Source organism: Electrophorus electricus, chromosome 4 (genome assembly GCF_041902795.1).
Source record: "Electrophorus electricus isolate QZ-2024a chromosome 4, ASM4190279v1, whole genome shotgun sequence".
Lineage (NCBI taxonomy): Eukaryota > Metazoa > Chordata > Actinopteri > Gymnotiformes > Gymnotidae > Electrophorus > Electrophorus electricus.
The window spans coordinates 9,842,907-9,870,000 of NC_137500.1; the positions used below are offsets into that span (position 1 = coordinate 9,842,907).

At 39.1% G+C, this 27,094-nt stretch overlaps 1 protein-coding gene across 3 annotated transcripts in view; it reads left to right on the forward strand.

Moving 5' to 3' along the window:
• The first annotated feature begins 13,134 nt into the window (after positions 1–13,134).
• LOC145657465 (uncharacterized) overlaps positions 13,135–27,094 on the forward strand; it is a 32,279-nt gene continuing 18,319 nt past the window's right edge. Inside the window, exons 1-4 of one of the 3 annotated variants that reach the window (XM_081712264.1) lie at positions 13,135–13,544; positions 14,964–14,995; positions 15,264–15,331; positions 26,221–26,368. In XM_081712264.1, coding sequence (XP_081568390.1) covers positions 15,313–15,331; positions 26,221–26,368 — 167 coding nt within the window. In that variant the 5' untranslated portion in view covers positions 13,135–13,544; positions 14,964–14,995; positions 15,264–15,312. The remainder of the gene's footprint in view (positions 13,545–14,963; positions 14,996–15,263; positions 15,332–26,220; positions 26,369–27,094) is intronic. The other 2 variants (XM_081712265.1, XM_081712266.1) reach the window with 2 other exon arrangements.

The following is a 27,094-nucleotide window of genomic DNA, read 5'->3' on the forward strand; positions in this document are numbered from 1 at the left end:
ACACACACACACACACACACACACACACACACACACACACACACAAAAAAAAAAACAAAAAACAAACAAACACATACACAAGGCTACAAAAGACTTGTTTATGACCATGCATTTTTATCTTTTTTTATCCTATATTCTACACCATATATTCTAATGAATGATTAGGTCCTTATGCACAAATTAAAAGTTACATGTACTGTATGATTAGACTCAACAATCTTTCTGCCAAATACTGAAGCTCAAAATTTCCAATAGCGCATCAGTGGTTTCCAATGAAGAGTAAGATTAAATGCAGTGTAGGGATAGCTTTTTCATACAGCTATTCCAGTATAAGAGACCAATTTAATCCATATTTCATCCAATTTCATGCTAACCCATGTTATGTTAGCATGCAGTGAGTGTCACTCTCTATCATCTGCAAATGTTTATTACCCACTGAAATATTATTTTATTACTGCAAATTTCATTGTTAGGCCATCAGTGCTAAACCAGGATCGTCCATTTAACAACACACATGATCAAAAAGTGGTACGCCCTGGTCGGCACGTAGCCAAACCAGCTCCCACACATCCACCAATCACAGCCCCTAATCACTCCTCAGCTCACAATCACCCACCTATTAATATTATTACTTTCACCTGTCCCTTGTTTCTCTAGTGCTATTTATTACTGCAGGTCATTAGCCCTGATTTTTCGCATTTGTCTGCTTCAGACTAACTAACACATGCCATGTCCAAGAGATGTTTCTCATCTTAAGTTGTCACATCTGCCTTATTCTCTTAGTTGTTTTCTATTCTTTGTTTTAGTTTTCTGTTATTAAAAACTGCTCATGCTCTGGCACCCCCGTCTCACTCTCTGTCTGTCTAGAGATGTCACAGAATGTGACGCCTAACAAAAGGAGTGCAGCAAGTGAGCTGTGGCTCACAAAGGCACTCAACTTGCAGGGCTCCATGATCAGTCGCCAGGAACAGGAGCTGGCATATCTGTGCCTAGAATGCCTCCACACAGTTGGTTAGGCAATCTCTCAGTTCTGCAACTTCTGCATTAGTGATGGTGACCTTAAGGGTCACAAGAGCTTAGTCCAATGTTATATTTTGTTTTAGATATTTTTTACTTTATATTTATATGTACCATGGCAGTCACCACACATTGGAATGAAGAGGCCCTTATGGATGCATTTGTGGAGGGACTGAGAAAGGATCTCCAAGCTGAGCTGACATGCCGTGAAGAGGCGAGGTTCCTGGATGAACTTGTCAACCACACCATTCAGTGCCCCTTGTAGGAGAAACATGCTACTCTGCAGTCTCAGTCCCATCCACGTGAGTCGCACACACCAGCATGAGCATTTCCCTTTCTTGTCACAGTCCTAGTGGATTCCAAAGCTGCAGGGGGCTTTATGGACAATGGGCTGGCCAGAGACTTTGGACTGGAGGTACTACCACTGCCTAATTCCATTGCTGTGTGTGCACTGGCTGGGAGTCCTGTGGAGAGAGGGCATGTCGCATACCAGACTTCTCTGCTAGGTCTACAGACTAGACCGCTGCACAAAGAGTGCATGTCATTCCTTCTCACTGACTCCCCAACATGTGCCATTACCCTAGGTCTTCCCTGGTTTCAGTTACATAACCCATTCATCTCTGCCTTGATTCCGATACTCTGTTGGTCCTCCTTCTGTCATTCCCATTGCCTTGAGTCTCTGGTTTAGCCACTCTGGTTCAGCTCCATTCTAATATAGCTGTCCCCATGCCAAACCAAAACCTGGCTGATGTTTTCTCTCTTACCAAAGCCACCCATTTGCCACCTAACTATTAAGTTAGTAGAAAGCACCTAGGTGTCGAGTCTATCCCCTGTCCCTGGAGAAGAACAATAGATCATGGAACAATAAATACAGAAGGCCCTGGCCCAGGACTACATCAGCCCCTCCACTTCTCCTGCCTTTCCCAGTGTTTTCTTCATAAAGAAGTACAGTGGCCTCTGTCCCTGTGCAGATTGGAACTTCCCTCTTGGAAGTACCCACACCCCCTGCCTCTGGTCCCAGTGGCTCTAGAGCAGCAGACAGGCATGTGATAATCACCAAATCTATAATCTGATATATGTATCAGGGATGAGGACGAATTGAATACTGTTTTCAGACCTCTGGTCTTTATGAGAATGTGGTTCTTCCATATGGCCTAGCAACCACCCCCTATGTTTTCCAGGTGTTCATTAATTAGGTCTTATGGGAATATTTCAGTAGGTCCTTTGTCACTTATATCAACAACATTCTAATATATTCTTCCTCCCTAGACCAACATATCCACAATGTACAGCAGGTCCTCAGCACTCTCCTGCTCAATAATTTATATTGCAAGCTGGAGAAGTCCAAAATCCATCTGCACCGGGTTAATTTCCTTGACTATAACATCAGTGAGGCCTGCATACAGATGCAGACCAGTAAGATTAAGCCAGTGATGCAGTGGTCATGACCCCAGACGTGCCATGAATCTAGTGGCTCCTTTATTTCCCTCACCCAGCCCCTGTTCTACAGCAGAAGTGGCCTTAACCACACTCTAGACTGACTTCACTATAGCCTCCGTCTTCCACCAACTAGTTCACTGAAGAAGTGGACACCTCTGACATCAGGGTGGGAGCAATCTTGTTGCAACGGACAGGGCTGAACCCCAACATGAGGCCGGTCACCTTCTACAAAAAGAAACTCACTCTGACAGAGAGAAATTACAGAGTGGGAGATTGAGAGATCATATCTGTGAAGCTAGTATTTAAACAGTGGAGCAACTGGCTCAAGGGCACCCAGCATCGCTTCATGGTCCACCACAATCTGCAGTACCTGAAGAGCACAAACAGGCTCAACATCAGACAAACCAGGTGGTCAGTGTTCTTCTCCCACTTTATCTTTTCTATCACTTACAGGCCAGATTCCAAAAACAGAAGGGCAGATGACCTCTCACACCAAATCAGCATGGAGGCCAGCCCAACATGCCAGGAGCCCATCCTGCCCTCTTCCTGGAGATGTGGATTGGCTTAGGTGATTGTGCAATCTACCTCTGCCATACCTGCAAACTATATTTGCAAGCTCAGTTTCATTCTGCCCTCATCACCTGGGCTCATACCTCCCTAGGATCAGATCACCCAGAATCAACATGCATGGGTCAACTGCTGTCAGCACACTATTAGTGGCCATCCATGCAGATGGATATCATGAGGTACATCATATCATGTGTTGCCTGTTCTTAAAGCAAGACACAACACCCCTCCTGCAGGAAAATTGACACCATTAACAACCCCAGAGAGACTGTGTTCACACATCACTGTTGACTTTATCACCAATCTCCTGGCCTCAGAAAATAACAACACCATACTTACCACAATACTCCCCATGGTCCAGTTTGTGCTTCTCCCTACTCTCTCCACAGTGCCTGCTTTTTCACCCATGTCTTCTGGCAAATCGGGCTGCCAGAGGATATCATCTTAGATCAGGGGTACAGGTTACATGACAGGTGTGGCAAGCTCAATGTAATAGTCAGCCTCACCTCTGTCTACCACCAGCAATCCAACTGTCAGGCGGAGTGAGTCAACCAGGAGCTTGTCAAATTTGTGTGGCTCTATTACCACCCTCACCCATTCACCTGGAGCACCTTCCTGCCCTGGGCAAAATATGACCAGAACTCCTTGGACCACACATCCACCACATTTACCCCATTTGAGTGCATTCTGGAATTCCAGCTTTCACTATATCCTTGCAATGCTCAAACCTCCAATCACCCAGCTGATGAGGGAGGTTCACAGAGCCGGAAGACATGGGAGGATACACATCACCATCGGCATGCAGCCATCATTACATACAAGAGAAATGTTGATCAACATCTGGGAGAGACACCTCTGTACCAGCCGTGAGACTAAGTGTGAAGGGCCACTAAAGATGGTAGGACAAGTCCCAGTAGAAAACTTCACCCCAGGGCCTTGGAGGGGCCCTGGAGTGATTACTGTCATGCTCCAGTCAGCACCCAGCCAAACTAGCTCCTGCGCATATAGCGCCTGAACTCTTCCCAGAACACAATCACCCATGCCTTGTTTCTCTTGCCCTATTTATTCCTGCAGGTCCTCATTCCAGACGTTTTACATTAGCCTGCTGCAGACTAACACGTGTCCCATCTAAGAGATTTTTTTTTCAGCTGAAATCGTCGCATCTGCCTAGTTTTATTAGTTGCTTTCTTTCCTTGTTTTGCTTTTCTGTTATTAAAACCCCTCTACTTCCTTGTACTCACGTCTCACTATCTGTCCAGAGATGTCATAAACAGATTTCTTTATAAATATTAAAATCATTAACAAAATTGTTGACATATTTTAATTTTCTATCATGTAAATTGGAATATGCTGGTAAAGATGCATGTGTCCCATGTGTGAGTTTTTGAGAAAGCCTAGATCAGTCAATTGTGTGTTCAATGGGCCCACTTCAGTTACCCCAGTACAGATGCAAATCAAAAACATATTCAACATGTGGACATTTCATTGCACCCATCAGTGCAATTAAATGTTATATTAAGAAGTCAAAATTTGTGTTATTATTATTAACATATCTTAAAGGCTTATAGCAGATATGACACAGACGTTATGATGTGTCACAGGGAAACAGAATTTAATTTCAGATTGTTCACATCAAGACTTTGTAACTGCTGCTGAGTAAATTCAGATAGATATAAGGAAAAAAACAAGGCAGTTTCATGTCATATAGTGAAAAAGGAAGAGTAAATATAGATATTTAATATATTTCCTTTGAGAAACATGCAGTGTGTTTATCCATGGGAAGCTTATTGAGTAAGAGATCATGAATGTTCATTTATCAAATGAGAGGCCTTACTTATAGAAGAATGTTTCACTCTCTCTCTCTCTGTGTCACTCAAACACATATTTCATATACACTACTAGTGACTGGACAAAGAAACTAGAAACTGAAGAAACGTTTTAAATAAAAACCCTTTGGGGTGTGTGTGTGGTGGCGAGTGTACATATTTAGACAAAATGTCTTAGGAAAAAAGACAATTTTTAAAAGTAGCCATTTTGCTGTCTGTGTGTATTTACATGGTTAAATCCTTGCTTCTCTTTATTGCATAGTTTTTAATACAATAAATCCCAGACAGCAAATTTAAGAGCAAATCTCTGTTGAGTATGTCTTGAATACAGAGAGCAAACAAACCTGCTTTATTTCTGTGATTGTGTTATTGTTTCTTTTGTCACATACACATGCACAGGTCCTGGAACAAGTTTCTCTTATTGACATCTCACCCTTGCAACCTCTCTTTATTTATCTATTCAGTGTTTAGATTACATTCAGTTTGGCAGTTTCAGTCCCCATCCTCTAGCATAGCATCCTTTGTAAGTGTAGATGGGCACATTAGACTGCGGACAGGGCTTTTGGCCACCAGACAAGTTTCTTTCAAACAGCAAAGAATATCAGTATCAATAGCCTGTCGGCTTCTCACTCACTACTTCAGTCAGCCTGTGGCTTGGCAGTCCCTTCTATGTGTGCAGTTTTACTTGAAGATTAATATGTGGTATTATAGTAAAACGGAAACTTCATTAGTCGTATCAGGGCAGTTGGAGCTATAGGCTATTACTGTATTATGATACAATAATTTCACAGACGTTATTCATTGCGGTCAAGGTTTAGCCACAGCACTGCACAGTGAACCAAGAGTAAACGGATTCAGAGTTTCTATCTACCAAAGTGCGGTGCAGTAGTCACAGAACGACTTTGACCCGATAGGTGGTACTATAACAGTGGGTTTACCTTGTGGTGAAACATCAAAATATTTTTACACTTGTTAGATTTACACCCCATTCATCTTGGGCCTCAGCCACTGTAACTGTCCTGTGTCTCCTATGCAGTCTATGGGTCTTACTGATCCAATTGTCTAGCATGATACTGCTGATCTAATATCAGTTGTGGCCATTCATGTGGGAATAAATACCGTATGTGCACAAAACTAGCTCAGCTCTGTTGGGTTTCATAGACTTGACACATGTGGATTCTGCTCTATGCTCTGGTCTGGCTGAGAGCACCTTGTCAAACACTGCTCATCTTTGTTTTGGCTCTGTCAGGCTCCCTTACATCGGCCTCACACAAAGATCTGTTGATCATAGCTCTCTAGAACTGCTTGCCACTGCTAAGCACTCATAACATGCTCTGCACATCTTCTATCCTACTGTCAGTTGACCTTATGCACTTCAAAATGTTTCATATAAGAATGAAGTAACAGCTTGAGGAAAACATTGTTCAAACAAACCCACATGCACTGACAAGGCACATATGTTAAAGAGTAAATTTTTAAATATACAAGTGACATCTGTCATCATCATCATTGGACATAAGAGATTCCATCAGGGTGTTTGCATAAAGCCACATGCCTTTACTGAACACGGATGAAAAAATCCGTATGTTGCTTAGTGTCAGTAATGGGACATCACGTAGAGGCTCACTTCCATGGAAAAGTGACAGCAAATGATGAATGGAGAAAAAAATTCCTTCATTTCCTCCTGCCTTCCTTCTGAGGAAGGAGAGCACTAAACAGTAAAGGGACCTTAGGGTTGGCACCTAAGCAGCTTTATCAGAACAGGAGCTAAACTCAAACCAGATCAGTGTCTCTAAGGGCTGACACAGAGCACCACCAACCCCATACACTCAAAGTGACAATTGGCTCCAGCCAAACCAGCACTTGCTGGCACTTTGTGTTTTCACATGGTGGGGAGGGCAGCCCTCTCTTTTGCGTCTGTCATTTTTCCCAGTTTATGTGGCTCTTCTCTGCAGTCTGCCGACAGGCCTCCATGACCTAAATGACAACAGCTTTCAGAGTTGTCTGTGCGTGGTGTGTGTGTGTATGTTTGTTCATCTTCTACCAGATGAGATGAGACCATGACTTCATCGTTGACATGGTTGACAATGACATTTTCAGCCCTGTCAATAAAGTACTGTTTTGCAAACACAAGAGCTTTGAGTTGGGTTTAGATTTACCATATGTATGATGAGTTCAGCCTTGTTTCAGCTCATATGACACACTAGAGGATTTATAAACAATTAAACCACATTCACGTGCAAAAGTCATTAGTCACAGCACAGGCCCTGATTTCTTGACCACTGGGCAACAAATTATTTTAGTGTCTGGAGCCACAAGGGCCTCATGGTGCTATCACTCTGAAATGGGTCATTGGGTCTATTTCAAATGCACTCACTTTAGTGCACCATAGAGAACTTTACTCATATTTACAGTCCTTTATAAACCTTATGGTTCTAAAGTACTACACAAGTGTTACATTAAAATTCAGTATGAGCTATTTTTATTTCTTGTAACAAAAACGGATGAGATTGGAGTTTTAAGCATGCTACATTTTGGCTGGGTGTGCATGTTCTTCTCACAGAATTTATTTGTTTTTGGTCAAAATGGTCTCTTTGGCCATGGTCAAGACCAATCTTGGAATTAGGAGTGGCGACATACGAAAAATTTTAAACATTTCTGAAGTCCAGTGGTTTGTGCCAGCCCAAATTCTGGTCCCAACTGAGCATTTTCCATTTAACAAATAGGAATCATCTGTTTACAGAAACGTGATGGAATTCCCAGATGCCTGGAAAATTTCAGATTTGTCTGCAGACAATGCATTCCCTTGATCACTCATTAGTGCAGAAGTCATTATGAGGTTTATCATAAAAGCCTCAAATCATCTGCTTGCTATCACAGTTTCCAAATGAAAAGCTTACCAGTTCCAGAGGAGAGACATATATTACAAACTGCAACTGAGAGACAGATGTTAAAAATTGGTTTAAAGAGAAACAGGATGTTTCTCTGAGGACAGAGGTCCTTCATCAGCTGTGCAAGCAAAGTGCTTCTGAATTAGTAGGAGGAGGAACCAGTTTATATATGAAAAAGTAGATGTTTAAATCATAACATTTATTCCATGGTGTCCATACAGTATACTTGCAAGTGATGTAAAGGTATGGACTCCACAGACTTTTAGAAACATACCTTTGAGAGTTTGGTTTATATTGACATGACTGCATCATGTAATGCCTGCTGATTTGACAGCTGTATATTAATGGTGTGAATCTCCTGATATTTCACATCCAATGGTACTCTGTTGGATTCAGATCTGTTGACTGAGGAAGCCACTGAAGTTCACTGATTTCATGATCATTCTCATGGAACCAGTTTGACATGACTCATGCTTTGTGACATGGTGCACCATCATGCTTGAAGCAGCCATTACAAAATGGATAAATTGTGACCATATTACTCATGGGCTCGGTGATTCAGTGATTTTTGATTGGTATTACGGGGCTCAACATGTGCGAAGAAAAATATGTTATTTATAACAAATTCTTATGCTTCCATTTGCATGTTAGAGCTGAAATAGAAATTCAGCAAACCAATAACAATTTTCATTTTTTAGGGAGCCTGGGCCTACTGTACCCTCCGATTCATGTTTTTGGCTGACAGGAGAGGAACCTGATGTGCTCTTCTGCTGTTGCAAATCATCCATCTCAAAGCTCAACATGCTGTACATTCAGAGATGCTTTTCAGCTCTCCACAGATCTAAAGATCACTGTAACCTTGCAGTCCTTTCAAACCAGTCTGGCTATTCTCCACTAACCCTATCAATAAGGCATTACTACCTGCCAAACTGCCACTTGGGAATTTTTTATTTTTCACCCCATTCTGTGTAGACTCTAGAGACTCTGCTGTGCAAGAAATCCCAAAGAAATAAATCATTTCTGAATTACTCAAACCATTCCCAACAGCACCAGCAGCATGCCACTCAGATCAGAATCACCCATTCTGATATTTGATATGAATGTTAACTGAAGCTCTTGAGCTGATTGTGCATGATATTATGCATGGCACTGCTACCACATTTGTAAAATTCCATTAATGATCAGGTGTACAGGTGTTACTAATAAAGGGTCCAGTGAGTGTAAATCAGTGCAAAATCAGGAGACTCAAACATTTTTTCCTCTATAAAGATAATACTAACCATCTCCAGAAGATGGAGACAGAGCTTTAAAAATCATTGTGAAGTCCTACTGAAAGAGAATGACAATATTGTTTTATGTTCATATCCATCAGTGAACGTCATTAAATGAGAGTTTTATATTTGCTTAATTTACATTCTACAGTACTATGCACTAAAATGTTGCAGGTTTTTGGCATATTATTACATAATGTAAAGGAGGGGAATTTAAGAACATTACTTTCCAGAGATGTTCATTAATGTACTTTTAAATATATATTATTATATAATCAATACTAGACTTTTGCCTCAAGGTCAAGTGAAGATTTAAAAGTACCACTAGAGGGCAGTGTTCTATAACAGTACACAACTCACTGCACTGCAGAATGCCCTTTGACACTGGCAAACAAAGGGAGCCTGTGCATATCTTCTCTGGCGCCATCTTATATTGCAGTGGCTTGTGGTCTCAGTGTGTTAAATTTGATAAGAGCCCAGTGGAATGTGTGTAGAAGCATGTTCCATATCAATTTACCAGATATAGACTACGTAACATTTCTTAGCACCAGGGGGCAGAATGTTACTCACTGACAATGTTGGAAACCAGCTTCAGCATTAAAACTACTGGCATGACTAGGTATGACACTAAATGATCAAGTGTAGGCTGAATGCCTGGTATAGTAGTATAGGTTTAGTTATAAAGGTGGTATCTGTTCTTTTCACTGATAGTTGACCTTTCAGCACAACATAAATCAGCTAACAATTCCAAAGAGGCCAGTCAGGCATACTGCAAGTGTACTGGTCACAGAAAGATTGTTTTAGTAAAATTCTCAGAGATCACGAAAAATAAATATCAAACACAGACAACCTGCACTGACAAAGAGGAACAGGGGTTGAAAGTCCATGCTCAGTGGCTGATGGACACTTTATTGGATAGCTAGACATGATAAAATGATGGCTTGAAAAACTAGTCTGTGACCCAGGCTTGACAAAAATTTCATATCGTGCACTTCACACTGGCTAACAGCCAAAATGCCCAGAGCCAAAGCTGCCAGATGTGAAGAGGAAAACCTGGATGTCTCACAAAAGAAAAGAGTAAGAAGGTCTGATGTAATATGCTTCCTACATCTGGAAAAAGTGTGTTTATGTTTGGTCAAAGCAAAAGGATCCCATCAGCTCATAGCTCTGTACGGTGGTGGATCCATAATGGTGTGGAATCATCTCATGGGATTTGTTAAGTCTGATGATTGCTTTGCATGATTATAAACACAGTAGACATGAGGACCAGGTGCAAACACTGTTCTCCCATCATGTTCTCATATTCCAAGACTATAAAGTCCCATACACAGTGCTTAACAAAGCTTTGAGTGGTTTCATGAGTTCCCTACACACTTTTCGATGGCTTCTGCAGTGACCAGATCTTAACATTATCATTGGAATTTTATAGGATGTTCTGAAGCACTTGGTGGAAATTAGATTTCCACTTACTTTAAAAGTCAAATAACTAGAGGATTTCTTCTTGAATAATTGTATGATTTCCCACTATACACTCATAACATTTAACACAGTTCAGTATTACACAAAAGGCAAAAGCTGGCTGTACACCTTATTAGGTACTTGGTAGCATTGTTTGTTTTACCTGCTGAATGTGAACATTGCACAACACAAAATCCAGATGCACTATGCTCAGGCCAGCAAAATGCCCCACGAGTCTAGGTGGACTGGCCGTTGCCCTTGACAACTGAGTGTAACTAATGCTTCTCTCATAACTCATTTTTTCTCATTCTGTCAAAACTACTTATCCATTTGGACACAATGCCTAACTGCTCAGTCATAGATCACACTAACAGAAAATTGCTCACTGCTGAGGTGCTGGTGAAATTTACACTTTACACTGATTTGAAGCTACTTTTCAAGGATGTTTTTAACATTTACTCTAAGCAAGTACCACATGAACATAGACAGAAGGCAGATTCTATCCCTCATGAATAATGCACTGATGATCTAGGAATAGACTGCCCTGTTTGATTCTCAACCTTAATTAAAACAGTGCAAACATTTAATTTGTCTCACATCAGACACTGACAGCGCCAGTTTACATTTGCTTGTCATTAGGGGCTTTGTTCACACTTTCAGAAAAAGGGGCTCCCTTAATTGCATACCTCCCTTGAACATACATCACCCATCTTCTTTCAGACTGTTCACAGAGATGAGAAGACTGTATGATTTAAGTATCACCACCTGCACTTCATGTTTCAACTCAAAGGTTGCCATTTAATTCCTGTTCCAGGAATAAAGAATTATGAATCTACAGCTAGATAGATATAATTGGGGAGAGAGATGAAAGAGCGAGAAGGGGAAGAGAGAGTGATCCCTCCTCTGCATTTCAGCTGAATCTGAAACATCTTGAATATTGTGTATTTTTTTAAAAAAAGCTTCAGCTCTAGCATTTGCACTAAGGGACAGTGGCAGGCACTGCAGACTGAAGTGTGTATAAGGGTGTAGGCATGTCTTAGGAAGGTTTCAGGAGCCAATGACAGCTCTGAAGAGTGTCTCTTCTCTCTGTAGCGTCCTTACTGAGGAGGCAGAACTTCAGCTGTGGTGTCCATTGCCTCATGCCCACTGTGAAACCAACTGCTTTTGCAGAGAGGATTTTAACAGCCTGTAAATCTGGGTTGTCCCTCCATCTATTCGCAAGGGACAGCGTGAGCTGTAGAGAATCCACCTTAATCCAGGACAGAGAGAGAGAGAGAAAGCAAGAGAGAGAGAGAGAGAGAGAGAGAGAGAGAGAGAGAGAGAGAGTTCACATAAAGCAGCATATCATGTTTTTCCAATGTTCCCTTTGTATATGCCAATAAGTTTGATCTGGTCTCACCACTACAAGAAACAACTGGATACATGCCGCAGCTGAAAGGGCTACTTTTCCATCAGATACGGGCCAAACACAAACATGAACTTAATCATTGTGTCCCTGAAATAAATGAGTGTAAATTAGCACAAATACCAGTGTACAAAGTCACAGGATGATGAACTTTATTTTTGATCAAGAAAGGTACTACATACATTTGATACAGAGGGAAACAAAAGATGCAATACTGCAGTGCTCACTCAGATTAGGTTTAAGACATATGTTGTGCTCTTGCAAAGAGTGATGAACCATTAACAAATCAGAATCAAGCTGAACAATACCCTATCCTTTGAAGGAGATATGAACAAACAAATGAGAGCAGTATAAGGCTCCCAGTGTTAATCTCTTTGTAGGCACTACCCATTCTTGGTGATATGCAATCATATTTTCAGTGTCTCTTGTAATAACTGGCATTAGGATTTGGAGAGGACAAAATGGCCCTATATCAGTGCACAAGGGCAGCTCAGCTGTTAATCTGCTGCCGCCAGCTTCTCCTGATCCTGCAACATGACCAGGCCATTGGAGGAGAGGCATCACCCCCATCCCATCACACTACTGCTGGGATAATCTCATTAGGCTTGTCCCTGAGCCTTTCTGGGTCTCTGAGACAGCATGGGTCATTGGGTACATGTGTCCTATTCTGTCACGGCACACAACAACAGTGACATGAGACACCCAACTCTAAAACTGTAAAGGGATATGCAGAAGTTTATATGAGGACAACCCTACTTACTTGTTGATATATCCATATAAAATCACAGTCCATTAATACAACATTTATATAAAATGCTTGGGGGAGGGATTAATTACGTTTGCTGGCAATGGTTTCAACAAAAATATTGAACTAATTAAAACAGCTTAAACAGAAAAGTTCCCTATCTAGCGTTTATTCTTCTACAGTCAGGTTCATCAAGGATAACAGTTACGAAGGTTAAATATAACACTTTAGTATTACTTCTTACACACACACACACACGTTCGCGCGCGCGCGCGCGCACACAGCTATATCTATCTATCTATCTATCTATCTATCTATCCATCTATCTATCTATCTATCTATCTATCTATCTATCTATCTATCTAGCCTAAATGATTACGAGTGGACTGAAATTTCATAGGTAAAATGTAAGCAGATTTCCCCAACATCATCGGGATCATGGGTCATGTGTACAGTGTGTTGTAAAGAACTGTTATAGCTTATAACCTTGGCTCTAATTCTTAGATTTCTGTAGCTGAAATCGTGACGGTACTCTTCGTTGCACTTTTATGAACACAGTTCCCTCTTAACAAAAAGCCGCGTTTGAATTTTCAACGGTCGCGCATTGTAGATATAAAAACCCCGCTGAACTCAATCTCTCACACTCCCTGTGCTGGATCACAGATGTGTTGCACGTGATGAAAGCTTATTCAAAATACTGGCCATTAGACAGCGGTTTATTTTATTTTAATTTTTTTTGGCGGAATTTGGTTCATTAAGCGCTGCAAACACATGGACTTAACGACGCTGTTCAAAGTATTTCGACAGTTTACCAAAGCAATATGCCGGTTATCAGTCATGTGCAGATTCTGACAACGAGATCGAAGTGACTGAGGGGACGGAAATCGGCGACGCGGGAGAAAGTTCGTCTTAAACCAGCTCCAGGTTTGTGTCGTTGCCCTTACTTGTTTCTTTCTGTTCTGGATGTCGTATTTGTTCATTTTGAGGGAGTTCTTTTTAAATGTAAAAATCTAATATGTGTTATTCGTCTAGCCTACATGAAAGGTGGTTAATTTGATAGTTAAGCGAATATCATAGCGATTTTTTGTTTTTTTGTTTTATTGCTGTAATCTAATGCTACACTGTCACGTTACTGCATCCTGTTCATCTTCAAGGAACTGGAGAAATAGCCTAATTGTTAATGAGTCTGTCTCACGCGACCGCTCTTGTTCTTTTGGAAAAGTATCTTTTCTAAATATTTCACTTGGTAGGCCTACAAAATTATGCATAGCCTGAAGTAATCATCAGTCATTATTTTTTAACTATCCGTAACTTTACATTCAGAAAGGAAACAATATAAAGACTCGGTTTACAGAATGTACTGTAGGTGGGTAACATTGTTAACCAGGATTATTTATTTTAAACAAAACCTTTAGAGGCACTTGAGGAAGCTAAATTTCAGTTTTAAAGCAAGAGGTGTGTTTAGCACTATTTGTATTTGACCTGAAAGAGATATTTTTCATGTTGTGTAGTAATTCCTGGAGATTTAAATGCAGTCACTTATTAAATTTGTCAGTATATTTTCTTTTGATATCTTTTCATTTGATCTTTGGGGATTTTCACCTTCCATTCACTTACATATTACTAGGCTACATTACAATTTGAGTTGTATCTGTCATACTAAATAAGAATTATTTTTAGTCTAGTTATCTTTTCAGCTACCTTTGCAGTTTTGTGTATCTGATTCTGTAATTATTTTATTCATTGACAACATCATTGGCAACGTCGTGGATTTGGCTGTGGTATTAGCAGACGATGCTCTAGATATAAATTAATTGCCTTAATCACCTTTATTTGTCTTTCAGTATTAAAGTTATCTTAGGTTATAAATGACAAAACAGAGCTCTTTTGGATTTGTGCTATTAAAAATGATCACGGACCATTGTTCAGTATAATACAGTATTCAATCAAGCATCCATTTCTGTCATCCACCTTGTTAAATGTCCTGATTGTTAATTGTCTTGATAGTTTCTTGATAAACAAACATTAAAAAGCATATTTGTATTGCAAAGAAGTTTATCAGCTGAAAGCCACATAACATACAAACCAATTCTTGCACTTTCTGGTCACAAATTGAAAAATCCATAGAAAGAAAACATCTAATATTTTCTATGTGCCTTGTAATTGAAGGGTGCCTTGTAAAAACAAACTGAAGTATTTAAAATAATATTACTTATTGACTGAAATAAAATCAGTCATCTTTTGAAACTTAATGAATATTTATCAGTGGTTGCAGGTTTATAGTGTAAAGGAAGAAAGGCTCTCAATGGGGACTGAGCGCAGAAATGTTTTTTATTTCCACAGTGATTGAGGCAAGACTACTTTGTTCCTGTATGGTGAGCTCTTACTGACTCTACATTTAATGTCAATATGTTATTAAGATTAAAAGTATTAGTACCCCCCAAATCAGGAACCTCTTTAGAAAAAAAGACATAAAGAGATATTTGAATTCATAGTAAAGCTCCCTGAATTCTGTCTGCAATAAACAAAAAGTACTCTTTGAAGTTATCATTACAAATGTTTCTGTGTACAACTCTGTGAACTGTCTGTTTATCCACAAATATTTTAAGAAGGAACAGTATTGATATAATTAACTCTGTATAGGTCTTTTTTTCTGTGAAACGAGTTCCTTTGAATCCCGTGAAGGCGTTTGATGGCTCAGGACAGGAAAGGTATTGCCTAAAAACGTTTCTGTTCTAGTACAGGTTTCTCATTTCTGTATACCCACGAACCACACACCCCCCCCCCCCCCCCCCCCCCCCCGACAAAAAATCCCCAAAATAGATGTTTGTGTGTACAAACACAATGCCAAGAAGAACTGTACAGCTAAATGAGTTTCTAGGATACATGTTGTCTTTAATTAGGGGAGTGTTTTTTGATTTTGTTTGTTTGTTTTGCCCTGTAAGCATCCATTTTTCTGATTTATGTCTTTTGCACTGCCAGATTTGAACTTTGCTGCATAATTGCTCTTAATATTTGATCTTTACCACTAAAGATAAAACGTACACACTGAATAATGTCAATTATAATTTGCAGCTTGATGTCACTGAATAGTGTCAGTACTTGAGTAGGTTTTGGTCTGGTCTCTAAAATTCCTAAGAATATAAAATCATACATTGTGGATATATCCCACTTGCTTGTGTGTGTGTGTACATGTGTGTGTTTGTTCAAGTGCATGGGTGCATGCTATATCTGTAACAAGTTGCTACAGGGATTGGTTTTTTAAATGTCAGTGTTTTTTACTGTGTGAGTACAACTACATTCCTTTCAGTGTCATTTGTGTTTATTGCTCTATTTCAAGCATTTGTGTATGCAGCCCAGTTCAGCAATTGAGCAGAGAATCTGTATTGTAGGGTTTTGTGTGTAAATGTGTGTGCAAGTGAGAAAGAAAAGAGAGAGAGAAAGAGAGAGACATAGCAGAGAGAAGAGAATTGTGTGTGTGTGTGTGTGTGTGTGTGTGTGTGTGTGTGTGTGTGTGTGAGAGAGAGAGAGCCTTTTTCCCTCCCCTCCCCCACAGTTTCCTTGTAAGAGCTGATGGAGAGAAAAAAAGAGTTCATCTGAGGACAGGGGAATGCTTTTCTTTCCAGCGTGAATCATTTAGGAAAAATGAGCCCCTGCACTGAGTTGCCCCTGCATTTTGGCATGTTTCTCTGCTCTGCTTTACTGTCTATTTTGGCTGAACTTGCAGTTCTTCGTTTCACTGCCAAGAAAACTTCAGGTCCTTTAAAGATACAGCAGGCAAAAGCCAGTTCCTGACTCAACCACGTACTTAAAGCAAATAAAAACAAATCTCACTAGGATTTGGCCATTTCTTCCTGTTTGGTTGAGAATTCTGTTGGGAGCTGGGCTGTTTCCCTGTATGTAGCTCACAGGGCCTGGTCCTCATGTAGAGAGACAGTTCAGTTTTATGGGTTTTCATAAAGTGCATTCAATGAGGAAAAAGTTGTAAAGCGTAAGAGCTGATCTAAATGCAATTTTGTAGAAATAGGTTTGGCATATTTCAAATACTGAGTTCCTCAGCCAAGAACCTTTGTATATTCTGTACTGTCGTGAATTATGCTTTACAATGTACATTTTATACAAGCCCTCTACCCAATCATTACAGCTATTTAAAATTTTTTATTTAAATTCAGTGGAATTCTGTTTAAGTTTACTAAACCCGCACATGTGTGTGTGTGTGTGTGTGTGTGTGTGTGTGTGTGTGTGTGTGCAGTTAAACCACAGCAAGCAAAACAGTGAAACAAAACTGCACTGCTTCTGAATATACACAGTAGGTGCTCATTTAATGGTAGTAATTTTACTTTGCTTACTGGATATTGCAGTAAATCTCTCACTTCAGAGATTTTATATTTTATGCTCTGATCATTTTGGTACATCCACATTGTAAACTACCCCATCGTCTTAATCAGTTGTTAAATTGGAAATCCATGTGCTTGGTGTTAGATAAAGAGACATGTAGCACAGGTTTCATTGTAAAAACCATTCTGAAGTCTGAGGCAAAGAGGTTATTTTGGAGTTAAGATGGAGCACCAGCAAAGGACCACAGCATTGGCAAAACTTTGAACAGTTACACCTGCCCCAGCTGTGGTCTATGGGTGTATTTATTTATTTGTTTGTTTGTTTAAGTGGTGTTTGTTTGAGCTTTTAGTTTGGAGATTAAGTTAATATATAGGGTTTAGTGTATTTTAAAAAAGATCTTGTGTAGTGATATATTCTATGATATACAATGAGTCGCAGTGAATAAGAGTGAATGTTAAATTAACTCTTCAAGCATTAATGTATGTCCAGATGAACTTAAATCCACATTATTGTGTTAATTCACAACTGCGGGTTCTACTGTGAGAAATTATTTACTAACCTGCAAAACCACATTATTTCTTAAGTAAGCCATATACTAATTACCAGAGGCATAGACTCAGAGTGAGACCAAAAAAAGGTTGAGAGAATTAGATTTTTTATTTCTTTTCTCTAACCTCATCTCATCAATAACACTGATTGCTCTCCTAGCACACTGAGACAGCGGACGGGTTCTGGCTTGGTTTGGATCAGAACTTAATGGACTCGGGCACCAGCTGGCCTGTATCTTTCTGAGTTATGACAGCGCTGCACTGGTAACTTGCCTAATTATGATGAATAATTATGTCTTTACTGGAATTTTTCAGACCTTTGATCACCCAATGAGAGAACGGTGAGATACCCTTCTTTTGGCTTTCTCTTGTATTTTGGAATGGATGCTGCTACTAAAGAGGTTCTGGTTGGTTGAAACAGAAACTTCTTCCTGAATTTGACCTGAAAAAAAGTGTTACAGTATGAATAGCCAGGAAGGTGATGTGGTTTCATCTGGTGTTTAAGTTTGCATTTATTAACTAATGTCTCCTAGTAGTTAAGAATTAAACTTGTATATCATGGAACTGGACCTGTCAGTAAATTAATATATGTGATCAGTTAAGATGAAATGACATAGATTATTAAAATCACTTTGAGCTTATATATATTTTTTTTTTCATATTGAAAGTTCCTTGGAGCATAAACGTAATCTAACTTGAATAATGGTTTCAGACCACATTAGCCCCTAATTTGCTCCCATTATGTTGCCAACTAACCATAAGTTTATTTCTTTACTTTCTTGGCTGTATATTCCATCATTCCAGAAAGGATCCAAAGATCCTGCAGAATGAAAATCTGTTACAACCCTTCCATTTTGCTACTCAGCATGTTGATGCTTTTGCTGCTGAAATCTAAAGGAAAGTTTCTGGTTTATGTCATTTTAATGTCTAGAAGGTTTGCTGTTTGCTGGGATAGTTCCATGCTATTAGTGGTCAGCTTCAATCCTGCACCCTCTTTGCCTTCTAATGGTTTGGTTTCTATTTATAAACTAGCAGCCAATGTCAAAACCAGTTGATAGCCTAATTTCATAGACACTTTTTATAGAAAGTAATATCAAGGAAAATCCACTAAAAAGAGGCTTTGAAATAAAACTGCTCTGCAGTTGACTTCTGGTGCCTGTTTCTCTCGTTCCCATTGCGTGTATTCTCTGGCACGAGTCATTTTCAGCGGGAGTGAGAGCAGAGCCTGTCGTTATGGCCTAGTTTTAAGGAGGTGTGTCCAGTGCTAGCACGGCCAGTGCTAGCACGACTGCGGCTTTATTCAGCACTTTGCTTTTGTTAACCTCGGTAATGAAATGTCAAACACTCCTCTTCATGTTAGCAGGGTAACTAAGAAGGCCTAGAGAAAAAGGGACACAGCATGCTTAGACAGGATAGCCATGTGGTGAAGCTCAGACCTGGAGGAAGTTTTAAAGCCATTTTATGTACATCAAATTATAGCTTGATATACTCTCACTGAACTCAATATACATTCAGAGTTCTATATCACAAGTAAACCATTTCTACGCCTAGTGAGTGATTATAGTAGTGGACCTGTTTCCAGTGACTGATTCTATTTTGGATTTTTGGTTAATGGATTTGATTTCATGTAAACAACCCTAATGCAAAACATTCATTTCAAGCCTTTCAGTGTGGTTGTGTCTGTCAGTGACTTTGGGCTCCTGTGTCAGAGCTGTGCTTCTGAAGTTTAAAAGGGAACCAGCCCCCGCACCTTCCTTCAGCCATTTGGGAAATTCTATGCTAGCAGTCTTGACGATTGCCTTCATTTTTCATGCAGAAGAGTGCATTATGTTCAGGCTTGTTTTCCCCTTTTGCTATACAGTGAACTTCTTAAACGTAACGTTTTTTTAAATGTCAAGTTTCCTCATGAAAGCCCATATCCTGACACTATGGAACAACACACTCTGGGTCTTGAGAGCTTGAATAATAATAAAAGCAATATTTTTCACAATGTTCAGAAGTAATTACTGCCTATATGTGGAGTATAGTGTTGACATTCTAGTGTTTTGTCATGTTTTAACTGTCAGTGTCTTCAATAGATGTATTTTCAGTAAAGGTTTAAAGTCAGTGTGAATTATAAGTAGAGCGGAGTGCTGAGCAAAAGTCCAGGCAGATCTGAGCTTTTAGCAAAAATAAGTCAGCATTGTGAGCATTGTCATCACATTACATCTGCTGTGTGTAACCTCTTAATATAGCCAGACTTGTTTTGGGGTTTCAGAAGATTCCAATTTTATTTCCTCTGAATATTTTCAGTGAACAGCTGAGTGTGGTAGCCATTTTGAGGACACTGTCTGGAATATTTCTGCTTCTCATGATAGATGTTTACTTAATCATTGTTAATGCTTTATATGATGTTGTGTAAGATGCTGTGGACAGTTTGTGTGGGCAGTAGTGTGTATTACAGGGTTTGTCTGTGCCAGGGTGTGCATATTTATTAATGCCTGGCTCACAGCATCAAGTCCATGGTTATGAAAGCTGTGCATGCGTGCCTGTGTGTGTGCGTGTGTGCATACGTGTGTAGAGGGGTCATCAGTGCCATACTGTGAATAGTTATTAATGACCAGTCAAGTAAAGCCTCGCCTTCAGCACTAGTCTTGAGTGCATATGTAGAGCTGTGGTGTGTATCTCACTGCATGCTTGAGTATCATTTGAGTCACTGGAGTCACAGTGGATTTATTATTGTCTGTAATTTTTGTGTGTGTGTGTGCGCGTGTGAATGTGTTTGTGTATGTGTGTGTTAGTTAAAGGGGTCATCAGTGTCATAGTATGTATATTTATTAAACTCGTATTTACCCTGTGACCCAGACAGAACCTGTCTGGTGCCATGGATACGTGGGTCCACAACTCTTCCATACTGGCATGGATTTTGCTTGCTGGATGGCACAGTGTACAGCAGTGCCCAGTCTTATCATCAAAGGATTAACATGGCCCCTGGATGCTGATGCATGTTTAGCTACATGTTTAACAATATGAAGGTCCTAGTTTAAAGTAAAGACTGCTTACTAACTTAAAGGGGGCCATTTATGTGGCTGCGCAAAGACCTGGAGTTTGATCGTCTAAACTGGAACAGAACTGTCTTGTCAACTTTACTCTTTTATAGTTCTTATATTGCTCTCAGATTGTTGATCAAATCAACTGTTATTTTCTCATGCTCCTAAAAACTTTTGATGACATTTTGCAGGTTCCACTGCATTTTAAGAGAATCGCATCACCCATTAATAACGTGTCTAAATCTGTGTGACTTGTGCAAACTTCAGCATGCTGCCAAAACAAGCTTAGAGGCCCAGGCTGGTGTTTCTGTGCTATATACTATATACGTCAGCAGAGAAGTTGTGCAAGTCTTTATCTGCCTGATTCATGCATGACATAGTTTAGACCAAAGGGAGGATATTAACCAGATGTTTTTAATGTATATTAATAAATTTATTTATAGATACTGATTATACATACACCGCTGAAAGCCTGCTCAGCAACAGTGCTTTTTAATACGGTGCTTTTTAAGTGGATAGACTTGTGTTTAAGGATTTGGTGAATGAGCAGTTCAGGAGAAGAACAGCTAAGTGAATGAGTATGGTGTATGCATGGTTTTGGAGCTGGTCTGTTATTCTGTTTCTTGGGGTAAATAGGTATTTCCTGTTGAAGCACTGTCCCAGTATTGGTTTCAATTAGCCCACGCTTGTCTCTATTCGTGAACACCCACGTCTTTTAATGAGGTTCTTCAAGGACATCTTATGAAGTAAGTATGTAGATGGTAAGACATAGTTGATGCACCCGCATATGAGGACAACGCCGACTCCAGTGTGTAAGTCACACCATCAGATGGCACCAGTACCCTCTCTCTTTGCAGAGTCCATCTGGTCAGTGGTCACACAAACAATGTAGTCACATAGATTACACTGCCCTGTTTAGTTTAATGTTTTATTGACATTTTTTCAGAAGCTATATCACTGATGTAGATATTTATAATGAATAAATATATTAAATGACATTATAAACTAATGCAAATCAAAAGTTTTTTTTCTGTTTCAAGATCTGAATTATATCCCTTGCCATTTGCTCTTTAATGTCTGCTGCAACTGGGTTATTAAGCATTATTACATTTGCATTTACATTTATGGCATTGAGCATGCACTCTTAACCAGAGTGACTTATGTCTCTGTCCATCTTCCTCTCTCTCATCATCTTTCTGTTTACCTGTTTCTTTCTTCTGTTTCATAGTTCTCTTATTCACTGGTAAAACACAGCCTTACTAACACAGGTGTCTACCAAATGCATAAATTCGTGAATAGTGTATTTGTTGTGGGTGGAGGAGGGTTCTCTGGACTGGGGTCTCAGAGAAAAAGAGTGAGAGATATATGAACCAGGTGTATAAGGGTACATGTCCAAATCACTTTAACAGATGGCTCTCTCTCCTCAGCCTTACAATAGTCTATTTAAAGGGACACTGGACAGCCTAGCTACTTTTCCACTTGACTTTCCATATGACTACAGTGTTGAAATCATGAGGAGATGGGTTTCACAGAGAAAAAGCTGCAATCAATGTATTGTAGTGCTTGGCTAAAGGAAACTGCATGTCCAAAGGTTTGGACCAGTTAAGAAAAACAGCACTGTTCCCTAATTCAGAGCTTGTCTGCCACATTTCATGAAATGATGAAAAAAATGATTAGGCAGCCTACAGAAAAATGTTTGGATCAGAAGAAAATACAGATCAAGACAAAGAGGCAGATTACAGAATGGTACAGTACAGAGCGGAATCATAGAAATGTCTTTAATCACTGTTTCTGTGGAACTGTCTGGAGCTGTTAGGAAAGTCTGCCTCTTAATGGTTAACTTTCACAGCTGGGCTTTTGCAAGGCATTCTGGGATTTTTGGCTGTCTGACAACCTGCCCGCAAGGCAACCTGAAATACTACATTACTGTGCACAATTGAAAGCTAACACATCTCGTAGAACAATGTAATGTTTTAAATTCAGTAAAATTGTCAGATAAAATTTGTTTAATGTTTAGAAATTTGTGTGTTTCCTCAAAGCTCTGACTTTGACCTGTTGAAAACATGCATGTATCATGTATCATGTATCAGTTTTAATACATAAATAATATGAAGAATATACTGTTTTGTGAGGAATACCAAATCAAATTTTAGCTTCAACATTAAATAACAACTTGAATGAAATTGTACACTCTGATTGTAAACCTTTGAAATTAACGTGCACATTCATTGAAAAGTTCAAACACAAATTTGTTTTTTCTTTTTATTTCATTTTCATTCTTTTTTCACAATTTGCATGATATTTTTCAATTGTACTTTCTTTTTGCCAGGAATTTTTGGACCTGTGACTTTGGACAGTATAAGGGGATAGTGATATTGTAATGGACCCTGTTAATTTAGCTGGAGATGAACTCTTACTGGCCAGTCCACCCAGTCTGTAGATGTGGCTCTATCCTGGGTGCTTTTGTCACTGCAGACCTATTTGAATAGCCTGTAGGATTTAATGGGAGCAATGTCAGTGCTATTTGCATTGAATCCAGCCACAAAGGTCCATAGGTCAATCTAGACAGCCTGGAAAAGTGCAACTTGCCAGAAAGTTTTCTCTCTCTCTCTCTTTCTCTCTTTCTCTTTCTCTCTCTCTGTCTGTCTCTCTTTTGCAAATTGATCTTTCTCACACCCTTCATCTGGAATGAAGATATTTTGTGCAGCCCCTATTCTAAACACACATATACACAGGCATTATGGAGGCAAATTCATGACACTGGGGAACTGGGCTGTTTTTGTCAGGGTGATGCCAGCTGGGCATAAGATGGCGGAAAGAGACCTGTGCCAACTCCTCTCTCCCACTGGCACAGAAGACCCAGGCACTCAGACAATCACCCACAATCACCACCATCACCCTAGCTCTTTGTGAATTTAATTAGGTGTGTGTGTGTGTGTGTGTGTGTGTGTGTGTGTGTGTGTGTGTGTGTGTGTGTGTGTGTGTGTGTGTGTCTTTATGCACATGTATGAATTAATTTTCTGTTCAGTGTCAGTTGAGACACATATATTTCAATAATTCAAAAGTAGAATTTCTAAACAGTTTGATTTTTTTTTTTTTTTTACTAACACTGTATTTACAATACAGATAAAACTATTGCTCATTTGAACAGTTTTCACTGCAGCTAAGTTAGAAACTATACACCTGCCCTTACACACCTAGCAAATACCATGTCCTTAAGCTCAAATCTGCATCTCAGGTCTGCCTGCATCTTCTTTACTCTCTCCCCTCACCTCAGCCCCCACCCCCCCACCCCACTCTACCCATGCTCCCCCCCTTGCCCCACGCCTTTCCTCACCCCACGCCCTTCCTCACCCCACACTCCTCCCTCCTCCTTCCTCCACCCTGGCTTGGGCTCGCTGTCTGTGCACAAAAGAAGCAGCTCTATCTGCATACGCTGTGCATAAAGGGCCCTTTTGTCATGGGCTTGGCACACATGACCATCCAGAGTTCACCCCACCCCCCTCAGTCTAGACTGCAGTAAGAAAGAGACAGAGAAACTACACCAAGTGCACCACCTTTTAAAGAGAAAAAGAACTGTGAGTGGAGCCCCCCGTCCCAGAGCTCTGTGCCTGGTAGGGGCGCTGCAGTGTGCCTGTCTCTGTGCCAGCCTTTCAGCCAAGGGAAGGAACATGCACCCTTCAAACAGGCTGAAGGAGAGCCAAGCTCTGATGCAACATGTCCAATTCCAGTTTAATGGTTTTGGTACTTCATTCAGTGCTTCAGTTGACTCTGCTGATTTGTGAAAAACATTAACACCTTACCACTATATTTCCACACTGCTGATATTTTGAAACTTTCAATTGACCATGTAAAGATATATTCTGATAAATTAAAGGAAACCTCAAAATAAACGCATTTTTCTTACTGCTGATAGAAATTGAAGGCATTGATATACTTTTTTTTCTATGATACTTTGAGCTCTGTATCTGCTGCAGTTTACTTAAACTTTTCATTACAGTGCATTTTATTTCTTGCCAAAATTTCTGCCCAACCCACAAATTAAATTACCTTAGAAATTAAAGAGGACTGTGCATGCTGTAAAGAAGTCAAATTATTATTACATAAGACAGAAATTCAGTATGGATTGCTGATTGCCTTTTGAAAGGAAAGTGGAATTATCAATGTCTGTGTGGAAAGAGTGTTCCTATAGAGCTTCTGCTTAGTTTATTTATGTGTCCACCTGTCATGCCAGAACATTCTTGCTTTTTTTTTTATATATATATATAATTTTGAAATTTCTACAAAAAGTATTTTTTATGTTTATTGTTAGATTGCTGTGTTGGTCATACCTGCAATTCCAGTTAATAAAATAACTTTTATGCCACTTATTTAACACATATATAACCATCCCAATCAATTACAGTGGTACTGATCATTTTTATAAGTCTCTAATGTGATCTTTAATGAAGTGTGTTTTGAGTGAGGCTCTGAAAATCATTTGCCATTATACTTCGTGCTAGCAGAGTTGTTCTGAAACTATATGCAGTACCATAACAACAACACAGATACTATCTTAAAATATAGTCACTTTTTATTGTCTGGCATATTTCATTGGCCCTTTTTATGTTTTTATGTTCTATGTTTCAGGCATTACTTAAAATTGGATAACTATATATATATATATATATATATATATATATATATATATATATATATATATATATATATATATATATAGTTATTTTATATATAAAAAAACTATATAAGAAGGTCCTTTTTAATTCATTTTTATATTATTTTAATAGCAATAATTTATCATTTTGTTACAATTCAGATAATTATGCCAGTGTAAGCTCCATTTATGAAAATGTTAATTTGTGAAGACTAATATTTTAATATCCAGTAATATAATAATGTCTAATATTCTTAAAGGTACTGCAAAGCTTTTCTAATTACTTGATAAGTGAAAATCAATAAATTGATAATTGATGTATTGAGATGACATTACTATGATCAGTATTACTTTTGCTATTGTGAATGTGTAGGATGTGTGACACTGGCACAAAGTACTGAAAACTTTGTTGGGCAGATCAGGTTTGTGGGGCTCGGCTGGTTGACTCTTCCATGTCCATTTCAGGGGCAGGTGATATTGCCCCGGGCGAGTCTCCTTCCTCACATAGGAGACTTGTTGTCATTTAAGAGAGTTTTTAGGAGAACATGACCTTAGACAGCAGATTGGGGTTTTATTTGACCCCCTCTCCCTCTCTCCTTGGTCATCATTATATCCTCTGTCATTATTATATCCTTGCCGACTCTTGAGGGGCTTTCAGAGGAATTTATTGCTATAAAATTCTATCATAAAAATGACCAAATCAGTAGTTTTCACATGAGAAATAAAGTAATTAAATACAATTTTTATAGGAAGCACTTTTTCTTAAGACTTTCAGTAGATTTATGGAATTCATGGAATTGAGACTCATTACAAAATGCCCAGGAAGTGTGCTAGCCTGAGTAAAATACTTATTCGCACCTTTTCTTTCATCTTCTTAATTTATTTTACTTTGATTTCTATTCAAAGACTTTATTCTTTAAAAGACTTTAAAAGACTGAAGAATCAGACACACCTTTTAAAGAAAATCCCTCTTCTCTCTGGTCATTCCGATTTGTTTTTCTTTCTTTCTGCTGTTTGTGGGGTTTTGCCAGGCAGTGCAGCATGCCAGCATCAGGGAGAGCGGGCCATGCAGGAGAGAGCTCCACAGCAGTGGGCTGCTTGGCTAGTGTGGACTGCCACTCACTGCTTCCTGACAAGCCCTTCCTGCAGGTCCTCTGGATGCTGGAAGCCCTGGACAGGGTAAGTTAACGTGTGGATGTCCTTATGTGTCCGATTGCACTCTAAAGTCCTGTTTTTTCTGTTTGTTTATTATAATGGCTGTTAGCTGATTAAAGCAAACCAAAAATGTGGAAATCCCTCTTAATAATGGAAAATGTGTAGTATTTTGCACATTGTATCAAAATTTCCTCATCTAATACATTCCTAAGGATTCCTACAGATTGTTATAAAATGTTTTTGTTTTGTTTCGCTTTTTTTTTCCAAGAGAAAAAGTTTACGTGCCATGTTCCATTTGTCTTGTATGTCATTTTAATGCCATCAGAAATTTCAGAATCACTAAGTAATTCAAATTGCCTTCAGGTTTAAGATTCTGCATGAATGTGTTGTGCCGTTTTGATTCTTTCCTCACCTTTAACCAGAAGAGAATATTAATGAGATGTCAAATACATAAAATATAGAATAATTATTAATGCGATAAAAAGACAAAAATCTGAAGTTTTATGTACATGTAATTTTGCTGATTATATCAATTTTACTATTAATCTTACATTTCAAAGGTTTCAAAAATGTAGTACCAGAATAGCAACACAAATGTGGTTATAATATTGTAGATATAAATAAATATATGATTTGTGGCAAGGCAAAATGTTAAAACAATTGAGAAAAGAAATAAAATAACTCAGGCAGCGGTTATATTAATGCAGTTATACCCACAAATAAACATTTTTTTCAGATATTTTCAAATAT